Consider the following 15,487-nt stretch of genomic DNA (forward strand, 5'->3'; position numbering starts at 1 on the left):
TCTGAACTGTAACGTGGCCTATGTTGTACAGTATAGCCCAGCCCTATCTAGCTGCAGCAGTCATGCTCACATCTATACAGTAAATCTAAATATTATCTTTAGTGATCTTCAATTTCTCATTACATAGGCTACACAGATTACCCATGCCATAATGACATGTTAGTAGGGTTGGGGTTTATGACTACGGAACATCACTGTGCCTGTTTGCATCGTCACTGGGATATAGTCACTGGGAAATTAAGATTGCCATTACTCAAAACCATGCTCAAGTAGAATATGGAGAACAGTAGAAGCCCATACAACTCCACACCAGTATGGGCGAAAGGTCGCCTACTGGCTACAGCATTGGGCCAGTAACAGAAAGGATACTATAATAACATATGTTTTATTTTCCTACACATTTTAATTAGCCGATTCAGAACCAATTTTACACTGATTTCCCACTTCTTAACCCATTTTAAATTGCATTTACACTTCTGCATGACTCAAAATAAATACTGTCAACAGGTCAGATTTGATCATACCATGATATGTGTGGACATATTGTAAGCTGTATGTTTTCAAATTAATTTAAATGGGTGATGAGGGTGAAGATGAGTATATGCTACTTTGTCAATTCAAGGTTATTTATGACATGTAATTACACGTATTCACCAGGCAGATGGCGTGGTGGACTATCGAAAATACGCCTATAATTGTCTGTCCTAAACTGAAATTACTAAAACTAATACGTTATATAACACATACATTTGACTTTTGCACGAACCTACAAGCTGTTACACAATTTGAGGTGAATTTGAATGTCAAAGTTTAAAAAACACTTTCAAATACCTATATTTTTGCCTGTCGAGACCTGTAGTCCATGTTATTGATGTGGTATATATTGTTTAATAGGTCTACAGTCGATAGGTGTAACCTAATCCTGACGACACAACAAGATATAAACAAGATGTAAATTCCTTGAAATTATGAAACCCGAGGTGGCGCTTGCACCAGACGCTCAATTACATAATGCACTGCTGAACCACAACCGGGCGGTTCTGTATACACTGGGGACATTCGATAGGGGGGCGATAGCGCGTTGCCCAAACAAATCGCTCACATGTCGCACTAAACACATACTTTAAAGTTAACGGCACTTGGAATTTAGGACGTCACATTTAATCTCACCTTGGAGTCGTCATCAAACAGCCAATGGGGATATTTGTTGACGCAGTGAGCGACCAACGAGGGCAGTCGTGAAGGAGTTCCACTATTGCCTATTGCCACCAGCAAGGGTATATAAACTGCCGATGGAGTCTGAAGTAGGTTTGAAGCAAGTCAATAACAGCCGAAACATACTGAACACAGACTCCAAGAGCAGCGAGACAGAAGAGCCGTTACGTTTGCTATAGGCTTTCATTTTTATTTGAAAAACTTTTTGCCGTGTGTTATGCAAGTTCCCTAAATTCAGCTATTGATTATTTTATATATTTATAACTGTTTTCTTCTAAATCACATCTGACATCCTGTGTTGATGTTAACAGAGCTGGCATAGAGGTGCTAGGCTATACCTTGCAAAAAAAGGTATATTCAGAAATTAAAGGAATCTGCCGAACACAGTAGAAATGCCTTACGATCTAGGTGTGTTTGACAGCCGGGCCGATTATAAATCAGAGAAACAGTGCCAAAGAACCTCCTTTGCCTTCTACCAAGCAGTGCGGGACCTGTTACCAGTATGGGTGCTCGAGGACATGCGGACTATGGAAGTGTTTCATTGGGAAGAAGAAGGGCGAGCATGCTCTTTTACTCCACCCGAGGCTTTTCTGTATGCACTTGTTCACGACCATCAACAATACGCCAAATTCCTCCTCAACAGATACTCTATTGGTGCATTGGAGATGCCCAGTGAAAGCTTCTGCTGCTGCCAAGCATCAGCAACACCGCATCTCACAGTAGCAGTTCGCTATAATCGTATTACTATCCTGAAAATGATCATGGACTCCCTAAAAGACTTCTCTGATAGTGAGCGCCAGAGCTACTTGAACACCCGTGGATGTTTTCACATGCAAGGAGGCAAAGACGCATTGCATCTGGCGTGCGAACTGGTGCGCCCTGAGTGTTTGATTATGTTACTAGGACACGGTGCATGTCCTTATGTCACAGACCGAGATGGGAACACCCCCTTGGACTGCCTCCTAAATCAGATACGTCAGGGCGTGCCTGACATGCGTAGCAAGCACGTCTGCCTTGGTTACCTCATTCTCTTCATGCCAAAATTCAATTTTCAAATGAAGGGACAGTTGCAGAAGAATCCAGGGCTGTGGCAGAGTCTTATTGGAGAGCAGGCGTTCCAGTGGCTCTTAGAACTATCTCCTCCCTCTCTCTTTGTTCAGGCTATGCATACGATGACCCAGTCTAAACCTGTTAAACAGTTGGATTCTCTGCCAGACTTTCTGAAACCACTGGACTTCAGGCTACACCAGTATACCAGATGAAACTACTCGACAGGTTTATTTTTGGCTATGGTGTGAACGATTTAATAGTGTGAATAAAATGCAGTTTGCAGCTTTGTAAATAGGAACAACAACTCAAAGGGTTATTTCATTTTGATGTTTAAAAACAATGCACTATAGAATACACGTCTGGACTTGAATAATGTTGCAATGTAAATATGAGTTGTGTACACGAGAGAACCTGTCGCAGTTTTCTTTCAACCAGAATATACTTGGCCATTATCTGGCGGTTGTGGAGTGAAGCAGGGCAGAGAACGTTATTACTATAGTAACTACACAGGCAACTGAGAAGTGTTGTGTTACAGACCTACAGAAACAATAGACTAGGTCCAAAACTATGAACGTTTCACAGCATGGTATCATCACCCATAACATGGCACAATGGTTTGAATGTGCGTTTTGCACACATTCATGGTTGTTTTCTCTGCTGATGATTGCATGGCTCATGGTCAGAAGGAAAACATTCTCAGCTCCAGTCCTGTCCTAGGCCCCCACAATTTTGTTCCAGATCAGCACTGTGTTAGTGATGGGCTAGAGTAAAAATGTGCAGTTCTATGGAGTTGAGAAACACTGCTATATCTATGGTGGTCATACAGCACCATCAGCCAGAGTCTCTGTAAACACCTTTATTAAGGAAGTTCATTCATACTGAGGAGGCATGGATTCATACAACAGGATTCAGTGGACTTGCAGTGCTGTGTATCCCATATAGACACACACAGAGGGGATACTTCAACTCGATCTTTGGGTTTTTCTGTCTAGTGTAAAACATCTGTCATTAAATCTGATTTTACATCTCAAATGGCACCCTATTCATCTATATTGTGCACTACTTCTGGCCCGGACTTTGTCAATCTGAATTGAACTGGCAAACTCCTAAGGATTAAATAGCACTAGAGTACAGTATTCAGAAGCAACAATATGATACCATTAAATGCATGATTCCCTTAATTATTCAGTAGCTGTATTAAAACAGAATAAATGATTTGGTTTGTTTCCCATTCTGGTAGTTATACAAAATACACGTGTTATAAATCTCCCAGAACAAACTCCTGCAAATATCCCTTCCTTTGTGAGCACAGTATTCCACAGTAAAAAGGAAGCATCAATCGATATGTGCACAGTAAGCACCTACACTTATGTGGTACCCTTGCACTGTGACTAACATGATACATTTCTCCATTCAAGTACTTACAGTCACGTTACATCTGTGTTATTATAAACAGTAAAAAAAAAAAAAATGGATCTCCTTCATACTACCATCGTAGTTTCCTTTAAAACAACATGGAAACATAATTCAAAGACCATGGCCCTATATAACTCCTGTGATAGTGGTTCAACTGGACTAGAGGTATGACAGATCTAAATATTTAATTGAAGATACGCTATTGGAAGGCTCTAAGTGTGTTGTACAGTATTCATCGGAATAAATCGATATGTAAAAAAACAATACAAGAGCTACAGTAAGTTCCTTTGGGAGAGGATGTTTTCTAAGAAAACAACAGACTGTCTTAGGGTATAAAGTCTAGACTAATGCTGTGTACGGTCTCAGGGTAGCAAGTCTTGACTAGTGCTGTGTACTGGGAGTGCAGTTACCTTCCCACTTCAATTAAAGTGCAAATTAACTAAAATGAAGAAAAATATTGCCTTCCTAAAATGTTACCAATAATTACATTTTTTAAACTAATATAACAATTCATTCCTTAAATTAAATTCAGTAGGGATTGGTTGAGTTAGGTTAAAAGTAAACACTGGTTGTACACAGCATGAGGTGGTCTGGGAGACACCCCGTTCCCTTGGTAACACCAATTATCCCATCCTGTCTGTCTACAGAGCCATTGTGTAATCCGTACTGATTCATAAGCACCTAGCAGTTCCCTTAGAATCTATTATGTACATAGGATGATAACATTAAAAAGACATACAGTAGGTAAAGTGCCCACCAATAAATGCAATGCAGCCCATTTCAGTAGTGAAAGTGAATATTAATAAAGAGTGGTTGTTTCAGTTGGGGAGAAATGTGAGAAATAGTACCCTATTCCCTTCATAGTCTACGACTTGACCAGAGCCCTATGCACTATGGTCCCTAGTCAAATGTAGTGCACTATATCGGGAATATAACACAATTTCAGTCTTCTTTAGATGACCTCCCACTCCTCCTCCAGGTCCTCTCCTCTCAGGGAGCCTGTGTTGACATGGGAATTGATGGTGTTGTGCACCAGGGTCTCGGTGAGCCGGTGCCTCAGACCTCCAGACACACTCACAGCCCACAGCTCGTCCATGGGTGTCACTGTGGGACAATCAGCATGTTGGAGGTGATCAGTTTGAGCAAGGCGGAGCAGAGGAACACAATTTTCTAATGTTGATCCCCTAACAAGGAGTTATTTGGGATGACTTGTAGATCAGTATTGTGACTGCAATGTAGTAGATCTCAAATGTGCACAATGGAAGAGCAAGTCTCTCTCTCTCTCATCACTCACCTCTCTCTCGTTCCCTCATCACTCACCTCTCTCTCCCTCCCTCATCACTCACCTCTCTCTCCCTCCCTCATCACTCACCTCTCTCTCCCTCCCTCATCACTCACCTCTCTCTCCCTCCCTCATCACTCACCTGTCAGCCAGTTGAGCAGGCCTGGTATCTTCTTCCAGTAGTCCCCTGCTGGGTTCTTGTCAGTGATACCATAGCGCCTCGCCACCTCCCCGTTGGGGCAGCGCACCCAAACAGTCTTCACACTCAGCACCAGCTGACTGGCCTGCAAGCCTGGGAATAATTTTGATAAATGAAAGGGAAAATTATGATCTAGTCTTTGGACACAGGTTTTATGAATGGGTGTCTGATCTTCCACTTATGAATATGTAGATTACATAGTCTTTGGAGTCGGACAAAGGTGTTATTAATTATCATTGGATGTCTGACTAGTTGGTCAATCTTCAGGTCATTCACCTGGAATGTGTTCCCAGTCTGTGCCAATAGGCATCTCGTCTGTGATTCCAGTGCGGACATGTACATTCCCTCTGTTGTCCATGGCCCACAGCATGCTGTCGTTGGGACTGGTGTGGATACTGATAAAATGCACTCCTAGTGGCTGATGGAGCAGAAAACCATGACGGTGTCAACAACACAGCACAACAGGAGATATCATGGGCTGAACTATAAACTCAGTGTGAGGGTCAAATATTTTTGTCTGGTATGTCTCCAGAATTACTTTATCATCAATATCTATAGTAAAATGCTAAGACAATTTTCTTTAACAGTCTGAAGATATGAGGATTGACTTAAACATAAAATACATAAGCAACCATCACTGTATTAATCAAATGCAGGCAGATGTACAATGTAGGCAATCATATTGGTCTTTCTATAAATAAAAGGGGCCAATTTGTGACATCAGGGTCAACACTTCAAAATGGTTTGATATACATTTAAATATGATTTTCTTGCAGCTTCACATGTCATGCCTAGTAGCCAGGTCTGTTTTTGCTTTAGTGAACTTCTCTATCATTTATAGCCATGCTTAACCTTCCATTAGAATGAAAAAGATCAACAGCATCTCTATTTTCTAATAGTCGATGTAATAATATAATACAGTGGGTCCTGTAAACAACAATTGACAATAATAATAACCAATAATTAAATCATTATAATTAGTAAACTCTTCAAGAAGTGTGAAAACTAGACATCGCATTCTTGCTTCCTCTATCCTTATCCCCTCCACTTCTTGTCTCTCCTTGAAAGTGCATTGAAGCCTAAGAGAAAGAACCTTCCTTCCTCTACCCCAATGTGCTTTGAGAGGAAGGTGAGGAACGGAGGACACATCCCTGACCCATCACTCTCTAACATGAGTGGCACAGCGGTCTAATGCACTGCATCTCAGAGCTAGAGGCATCACTACAGACCCTGGTTCGATTCCAGGCTGTATCACAACCGGCCGTGATTGGGAATCCCATGGGTCGGTGCACAATTGGCCCAGCATCATCCGGGTTTGGCCCGAGTAGGTCGTCATTGTAAATAACAATTTATTCTTAATTGACTTGCCCAGTTAAATAAAGGTTAAATAAAAACAAAATAAAAAAAAATGCTACATCACTCACCTCTCACACTCTCTCAAGTATTTGACAGTTATTACATTTTCTTGACAGTGCCAGACTGACTGAGCTACCATAACACCCATGGCCTGTCCAGAAACAACCCATAGCCCCTACTGCCCAGAGTCTAGACACTTGTGGAGATCTGAGAGGGATTGATGGGTGGTGACATAGTGAGAGCTCCACCTTACCCTTCGATAGGCTTGGTGGAATTGTGATGGTATAGCTTACAACTGTCCAATTCTCTGGGGCTAGGGGTTGTTTCTGGACAGAACCCCACACACCCCTCTGCATGTATGGTGGATCTACAGCACCACTCCTGAGGCATTGGTTGGATGTTTAATTCCATTGTTATGCATACAGATTTGCACAGGTGTAAGCTGGACACACGCACAGCACCCTACCAGGCTGATCAGACAGGTCTGGGTAGCTGGACACACCCACAGCACCCTACCAAGCTGATCAGACAGGTCTGGGTAGCTGGAGACCAGCTTTAAGCAGTGATAGGATATATTTACACCCTTGCTTCATTCCAGCTAGTTAGATGTGCAAACAAAGACTAACTATAGCAAAGGGCATATCTCTAGTCTAGCAACAGATACTATTGTTTTGGCCCCATAGCATCATTTAATAAGATAATCAATGGTTAGCTAGGATATATCAGTACGCTAACCATTTACAGTAACATCAGTTCATTAATAAGTCAATAGACACTAAATCGTATGCAGGAACGGAGAAATCTTACTTTATCTTGCCATTGTGGCACGGTATGAATGAATTGATTCACAGAAGGTAGAAGGGTGACCTACTTTGAAAGGACATAAAGTGTTGGCTGTGCACTTGACCAGGCATTCTACATTAAACTCCAACCAGATTTGAACATCAAAATAGCAAGTTGTTTTTGAGGTTTATAAACAAAAAATATACATTTTATTTTGATTTCCATTCAAAAACTAATAAACAGCCTTTTTCACATTCCCGATTGCTCCATTTAACTATCGAAAACAAGAGATCAAAATGTACATGTACCATAATCTTAACTCAGGTATCTTGATTTAATGTTGTCCAAGGCTTATTATATTGCTAATTATATTGACCACCATAACAAGACACAAAAATGTTCTGTCAATCCTTGAAATAAACATTAATTCCTGCACCTTGGCAGTTGTTAAATCACATGCAGTATCACACAAGCTCTTTACCACTTGACTGTCAATCAGAAAATCCTTTCCTGAATCAGCTGATGTTGCATGATAATGTCCCCATGTAACTAAACAGCTAGATAGCAAACGTGCATCAAATAACTATTATGTAATTACTGAAGAACCCTGTTAATGACAGTATCGATTTTTGCTTTATTAATCATATTAAAGTTACTCTTTCTGTTTGAAGCATTGGATTTTGCAATCACATACATCAGTTTGGATATGTGTGCCCATAAACTGTTTTCACACCATAACATAGAGATACGAAATTATACCAAGTTATAGTACACTTCCGAGATCTCCATACAAACAAAAAGACAGCAATATCCAGGAACTTCACAGGATCAGGGTCAAAGTGTAATTCGATTGTTAAGAGCTTACTATATAACAAAAAAATATCATAAATGTAAGGAAAGAAAGGTAGTGTTTTATGTCACATGTTTTTTGCCATATCTGTGAAGACTAAGCATGAGAAAGGGTTTAAACATGAGAAAGGGTTTAAACATGTTTTAATTCATTTTATGAATTATATTGAATGTATGCATGTTCCTCCTTTATATCTTAATGCATTCACATACATTTGATTTATTTATTAATGACTTTGTAAAAGCTCCAAACAGTTGTCCAATCAAATAAATGCTCACTGGTGCCCTAGTTCATAGAAAGACCCATATAAACTATGCACTGTGGTTAGACTGGCTTTACCTGCTCTGGTGGTTCGATACAGATCCAGGCAGGAAGCATCATGCTGGGGTTGAGGGGTTGCGTACCGACGCGGAAATAGACCATGCCATTGCCATCACACGCCCACACGTTCTGACTGCCACACGATACGCTGACCAGCCTTACCTGATCTGCAAGACAAAGCAAACCAAAGTCAGTTCTTCAATGTCATGAAGAAAGACTTCCAAGAAGCTGAAGGCGGCACTACTGTGCAGAAACATTGGTTCAGACATCTAATAATAGCAGAGATATTTTACATAATGTTGTAACCGGCTTTGATAATAGGTTAATTTTAACTGGGAGTAATATAGAGTGTATGTACAAGTCTCTATTACTATTGTTTAGTAAGCGCTGCCATTGCAGGCCTTGAAATGTATGTGACAAATGTATAGGTCAAGACCTGTCACTGGAACATTCTTAGAGCACAGCCAAGCAGAATAACTCCAGGAACTCGTTCCTTGGTCTATTTTACCTCTGTAAATAAACTCACAAACAGGGTTTCTCTCTTACCAATAATTTTCAATAGCTCACATTTGCATAAAACAGCCAGTGGAGAAGCGTGATATGATTTACCTTTCCCAAACTTAATAGGGCATGTGATGTTGCAAAGAGAATATGAACATAGGCAGGCAACACAGAGAGGAGGTCAACATGTCTGAATGTCCTCACAGACACCTCTGGGGAAGGAAGTTGATTAATTTAACTGGTTTATTAAATTGTCATACTAACCTTGATGCTCCTCTATGATATACAATCATATTGATGACATCTGTTGTGCAGTCCTTTTAATCTAAACACATCGCTTAGAACAGGAGGCATGTTGACGATGCAAACACTTGAAAGAGTTATCTGAAATGGGAGTGATGTGGACGTCAAGGAACTTGAAGCTCTCAATCTGCTCCACTACAGCCCTTGTCGATGAGAATGGGGGCGTGCTCGGTCGTCCTTTTCCTGGAGTCCACATGCATCTCCTTTGTCTTGATCACATTGAGGGAGAGGTTGTTGCCCTGGCACCACACGGTCAGGTCTCTGACATCCTACCTATAGGCCGTCTCATCATTATCAGTGATCAGACCTACCACTGTTGTGTCATCGACAAACGTAATGGTGGTGTTGGAGTCGTGCCTGGCCGTGCAGCCATGAGTGAACAGGGAGTACAGGAGGGGACTTAGCACGCACCCCTGGGGGCCCCCCGTGTTGAGGATCAGTGTGGCGGATGTGTTGTTACCTACCCTTACCACCAGGAAGTCTAGGATCTATTTGTAGAGGGAGGTGTTTAGTCCCAGGGTCCTTAGCTCATCAATAAGCTGAAGGTACTATGGTGTTGAACGCTGAGCTGTAGTCAATGAATAGCATTCTCACGTAGGTGTTCTTTATGTCCAGGTGGGAAAGGGCAGTGTGGAGTGCAATAGGGATTGCATCAGCTGTAGATCTGTTGGTGCGGTATACAAATTGGAGTGGGTCTAGGGTTTCTGGGATAATGGTGTTGATGTGAGCCATGACCAGCCTTTCAAAGCATTTCATGGCTAAAGACGTGAGTGCTACAGGTTATTTCATAGTTTTGCCTTCACTATTTGTCTTCACTATTATTCTAAACTGTAGAAAATAGTAAAAATAAAAACCATTGAATGAGTAGGTGTCCAAACTTTTGACTGGTACTGTGTGTGTGTATATACAGTTTACATACAGTTAGGTTGGAGTCATTAAAACTTGTTTTTCAACCACTCCACAAATGTCTTGTTCACAAACTATAGTTTTGGCAAGTCGGTTTGGACATCTACTTTGTGCATGACACAAGTCATTTTTCCACGAATTGTTTACAGACAGATTATTTACACACTTATAATTCACTGTATCACAATTCCAGTGGGTCAGAAGTTGACTGTGCCTTAAACAGCTTGGAAACTCCATGAAATTATGTCATGGCTTTAGAAGGTAATTTACACTATTTGAGTCAATTGGAGGTGTACCTATGGATGTATTTCAAGGCCTACCTTCAAACCCAGTGCCTCTTTGCTTGACATCATGGGAAAATTAAATTAAAATCAGCCAAGACCTCAGAAAACACATTGTAGTCTGGTTCATCCTTGGGAGCCATTTCCAAAAGCCTGAAGGTACCACGTTCACCTGTACAAACAATAGTACACAAGTACAAACACTAAGGGACCACGCAGCCGTCATACCGCTCAGGAAGGAGATGCATTCTGTCTCCTAGAGATGAACCTACTTTGGTGCGAAATGTGCAAATCAATCCCAGAACAACAGCAAAGGACCGTGTGAAGATGCTGGAGGAAACAGGTACAAAAGTATCTATATGCACAGTAAAACAAGTCCTATATTGACAAAACCTGAAAGGCCGCTCAGAAAGGAAGAAGCCACTGCTCCAAAACTGCCATAAAAAAGCCAGACTACGGTTTGCAACTGCACATGGGGACAAAGATCGTACTTTTGGATAAATGTCCTCTGGTCTGATGAAACAAAAATAGAACTGTTTGGCCATAATGACCATAATGTTTGGAGGAAAAAGCGGGACGCTTGCAAGCCGAAGAACCCCATCCCAACCGTGAAGCACAGGGGTGGAAGCATGATGTTGTGGGGGTGCTTTGCTGCAGGAGGGACTGGTGCACTTCACAATATAGATGGCGTCATGAGCAACGAAAATTATGTGGATATATTGAAGCAACATTAGTCTGGAAGTTAAAGCTTGGACGCAAACGGGTCTTCCAAATGGACAATAACCCCAAACATACTTCCAAAGTTGTGGCAAAATGGCTTAAGGACAACAAAGTCAAGGTATTGGAGTGGCCATCACAAAGCTCTGTCCTCAATCTTATAGAAAATTTGAGGGCAGAACTGAAAAAGCATGTGCGAGCAAGGAGACGCACAAACCTGACTCAGTTACATCAGCTCTGTCAGGGGGAATGGGCCAAAATTCACACAACTTATTGTGGGAAGCTTGTGGAAGGCTACCTGAAATGTTTGACCCAAGTTTAAATTGTTTAAGGCAATGCTACCAAATACTAATTGAGTGTATGTGAACTTCTGACCCACTGGGAATGTGATGAAAGAAATAAGCTGAAATAAATCATTCTCTCTCATATTATTCTAACATTTCACATTCTTAAAATAAAGTGGTTATCCTAACTGACCTAAGACAGGGATTTTTTACTAGGATTAAATGTCAGGAATTGTGAAAAACTGAGTTTAAATGTATTTGTAATTTGGTTAAGGTGTATGTAAACTTCCGACTTCAACTGTGTATATGTGATGGGATGTATAGACATTATGGACAGTATGGTTGTTAGAATATGTAGCATATCGGTAGAATAGGTAGGATAGAATAGTATATGTATAGCAATAGTTTAATAGGATGGCCTTGACTAGAATACAGTATGTAAACAATATTAAAGTGACCAGTGTTCCATTATTAAAGTGACCAGTACATAGGGCAACAGCCTCTAAGGTGCGGGGTTGAGTAACCGGGTAACAGCCAGCAAGTAACTAAGTTCAGGGAAGGGTCCTGGGTGAAGGCCAAGCGGTTTTAACCAAGGCAAATAAGCCAAATTATTTCAACTGAACATAAAATGGCTTCATCCCTTATCCCTTAAAAACATTGTATTTTCATCTTCAGATAAGGTTGCGGACTCAAATTAAGTGAATTAATTTGTGAAGTAGGCTATGGAGACAGAGGCATCAACGTTGCTTGTCTTTAGTTATTTTGTGGAATGGTTAATGGACAACCCTTCCAGAGGTGAGTCATTGCTCTTTCCATGTATCACATTATCACTATTTGATTAAGCTATTTGACATTCTGTAACAAAGGTCTATGTGGGGAGAGACTGGGGCAGGGGGCAACTTCTAAACTGTAGATAGGTAGCTGTCATATCTGCTGGGACTTCTTTAACCATCATAACCCGTGCTAATTTCATACTTAACCAGCCTGTCAGAAGATCGGGATTTCCACCTTTCCAAATACAGATAACCCAGGAAGACCTATATGTAAATTCATTGATAACCTATAGAAATACTCCTGGAACTTCTGGGCAGAATACATTCTAAGAAAAGGTTAGTTCTAAACGTTCCCTGAGTCAAGACTATAGACACATGGTCTTCAGCCTTGTCTCAGGGCACGGCCTAAACATGTCTTTGTAACTTTCTGAATAGTGTATATGGTGTTGCAGCTTCTATGCTTGGCTGCTCAGAGTGGTCTTCAAAGCTCAGGTCAAGGACTAATGTTTTCTAGACATTCATAACCTTGGACATCATCCTTTCAACTCCGACCTCTATAAAATGGAAATCAACCTTTTATAATAAAAATAATAAAAAATGTTCTACACCCAATGAACATCTTACGTAAAAGAAGCTACACTTGCAAATGTCATTATGGCATCATTTTCTAAACTACCCTTCATGAACTTTAATGAACTGTGAAAGGTGTCAAAAACACTATGTCCCTGTGCAGCGTTCTATTATGGAGACTTAGATCATGTGGTCAATGACACTAACAGAACAGGGCTAAAAGTGAGTGCACTCTCAGCTCCTTTCCCACTCATGTTACATCGTGATGTACAGAGCCCAATAGGACCTGGCTACAGCTGTCTGCTGTCGTCACATGGCTGTCTATTTGCACCCGTCACTTTCCAGCAGCAGAGCATATACAACCTGAACCTCTTCAACAAATACTGAAGCTTCTACCAAGACCCTGGTGGATCTAGCCATGGGTAGAAACCTATGTGCTATTAGATCATTTCAAATCCATGGAAAGTAAGCTAACACTGAACTCTAAGAATGGAGGGTTGGGCAAAATAAAGTAAATCATTCCAGACTGTGCAAATTTTGTGCTAATTTGTGACCTTGTAGTTGCCTTCTCTTAAATAAATACATAATAATAGATAATTCATTAGTCTATAAACATTGATACAGCATAACTAATAAAACTGCACCCTTTTGATTTGTAAAGTTCAAATATAGTATCGTCTTGCACATCACAATATCTCAACCATATATCGTCAATGTCAAATATCACTGATACTCAATATTATCAAGCCTAGTAGGGACTGAGTTGTTAAAGATTAGGCCGTCTGCCAAATGAGAGTAACACATCGGTCCAATATCTGTTTAGGATCATGTGTTCTCTGCAGACATGTCAGCTTATTGCTTGAGATGTGGTGCAAACAAACTAAAGGCCATATAAACAACACTTCAACCTAAAAGCAGATTAGGTATTTTTCTTTGGTGAGCTTATCTGACATTCCTTCAGCATGGAGTATTGACAGGTCAGTCTCAGTGATTATACCCTTGACTTGATCATTTCCATACCAAGCATGAACTTTAACACCTTGCTCAAGGAGGACCTTAATACAAAACAAGTCTTATGTAAGTACCAGCTGCCAATACCAAGAAAATAAACACCTCCAACGTAAAAGTGAGGAAGCGAGTGATATCTGACACCCGCCTGTAGAACCTGTGTCCGCGGCCAATCAAGAGGAGGACAAAACGGGTCTTCATACACTGTTGTAAGACAGTCTTTCTACCTACCTGGCTCTTACCTTTAAAGTCCAGATCCTCTGCTTCAGGTGTGCTAGTTTATTTCTCTCCCTGCATTGCCAAAGGATGTGACTAGGACTAAAAAGACAACCGCATATAGACCCCGTTCTGTGTTTACAAACATTGTCGCAAGAGGGCGATGTGCACAAGTTGGTGGCAGAACAAGGGGAAGATCTCACAGAAGGCCAGCAAAAAAGCCTCTCTTTACATATTGCTTACGGGTACATTTCACACTACATTTGGATTATAATTGGATTTTAAGCCTTGTATGAATGTCCTGCTTAATATAATGTTTGTTTGTTGAATGTGCGCAGATGGCAATGGCTTTCTTACTGCCGCCAAGAGTGGCGCGAATCTGTGTGTGACGTCAGTATGTCGTGTACTGGAAAAGGGTCTATAGAGACGTGAATTAGGTCAGAGTCAGACGGTCGGCAGCTAGGAGGCGTCAGAATCGTAGCCGACCGGGGGACACAACCTGAGCTGGTGGGGACACTAAGATGGCCGTGTGAAAGTATGCAGCTACATGCAACTGACACCAAAAGACAGGCTGACATTTGACAGACTAGACATACAACATGTGCTAGATACAACATGTGCTAGATAAGCATGTGAGACTAGGAACAGATGTCCTAGCCTGATCAGTTATGTAATGGCTATAAAAAAAATTATGCCCATTGCCAATATATACACAACTAAAAGTTCCTTTAATATCTGCAGACCAAATTAATGAGTTACTAGAGTATAATGAAATGTGGCAAACATTTTGTTTTCCCACAAAACAGAGGAAACACCACAGAACTACTGCAATCAACCTCCCTGTGAGGGAACACAATCACCAATGCGCCAAACAAAATGATTTCTGCATTGAGCATCTAGCAGAGCCATCTAGTCTACACTTAGCTACCCTAGCTTGTCATCTGTCCAGTGTTATTTCTAAATGTGAAGAGGGTGGCCTTACCGAGCTGGCTGAGGTCCAGTAGGTTCCAGTGCATGCCGGTGGGGCAGCTAGTGGAGAGGGTGCGGATGTGGACGCGGCCATGTTGGTCCAATCCCCACAGGGCATCGCGGCAGGCAGAGAGCTGGACCATCTCTGTGTCCTGGGGCAGTTGGACTGTGGTGGGGTGCATCTGACCATCCTGGTCCCAAACACAGAACAGATCTTTCCTGCTCTGGCCCAGCCACAGGAAGCTCCCTGCAGAGACAGTCAGTCACATATTGGTGATGTACAACACAGACACAGATAACAGCGACAGATGTCACTACTCAGAGAGACACAGATAACGGCGACAGATGTCACTACACAACAGGGGACAGTATGGAATGTAAATGTGGTCTTCCTTATTTCTGGTAATATACAGTGGGGAGAACAAGTATTTGATTCACTGCCGATTTTGCAGGTTTTCCTACTTAGGTAGGTCTGTAATTTTTATCA

At 41.3% G+C, this 15,487-nt stretch overlaps 2 protein-coding genes across 3 annotated transcripts in view; one reads left to right on the top strand and one right to left on the bottom strand.

The window, feature by feature from the left end:
- The first annotated feature begins 1,043 nt into the window (after positions 1-1,043).
- LOC135525674 (ankyrin repeat domain-containing protein 9-like) lies at positions 1,044-3,297 on the top strand. Its single transcript, XM_064953440.1, has one exon. The coding sequence runs from the start codon at positions 1,608-1,610 to the stop codon at positions 2,475-2,477; it is 870 nt and encodes a 289-aa protein (XP_064809512.1). The 5' UTR covers positions 1,044-1,607; the 3' UTR covers positions 2,478-3,297.
- LOC135525672 (tectonin beta-propeller repeat-containing protein 2-like) overlaps positions 3,107-15,487 on the bottom strand; it is a 37,045-nt gene continuing 24,664 nt past the window's right edge. For both annotated transcript variants that reach the window (XM_064953434.1, XM_064953435.1), the window contains 5 exons: positions 15,014-15,247; positions 8,491-8,639; positions 5,439-5,580; positions 5,106-5,255; positions 3,107-4,785 (listed from right to left, as the gene is read on the bottom strand). In XM_064953434.1, the coding sequence (XP_064809506.1) occupies positions 4,634-4,785; positions 5,106-5,255; positions 5,439-5,580; positions 8,491-8,639; positions 15,014-15,247 (827 nt within the window). In that variant the 3' untranslated portion in view covers positions 3,107-4,633. The remainder of the gene's footprint in view (positions 4,786-5,105; positions 5,256-5,438; positions 5,581-8,490; positions 8,640-15,013; positions 15,248-15,487) is intronic.

This window comes from Oncorhynchus masou, chromosome 32 (assembly GCF_036934945.1).
Source record: "Oncorhynchus masou masou isolate Uvic2021 chromosome 32, UVic_Omas_1.1, whole genome shotgun sequence".
NCBI classification, from domain to species: domain Eukaryota; kingdom Metazoa; phylum Chordata; class Actinopteri; order Salmoniformes; family Salmonidae; genus Oncorhynchus; species Oncorhynchus masou.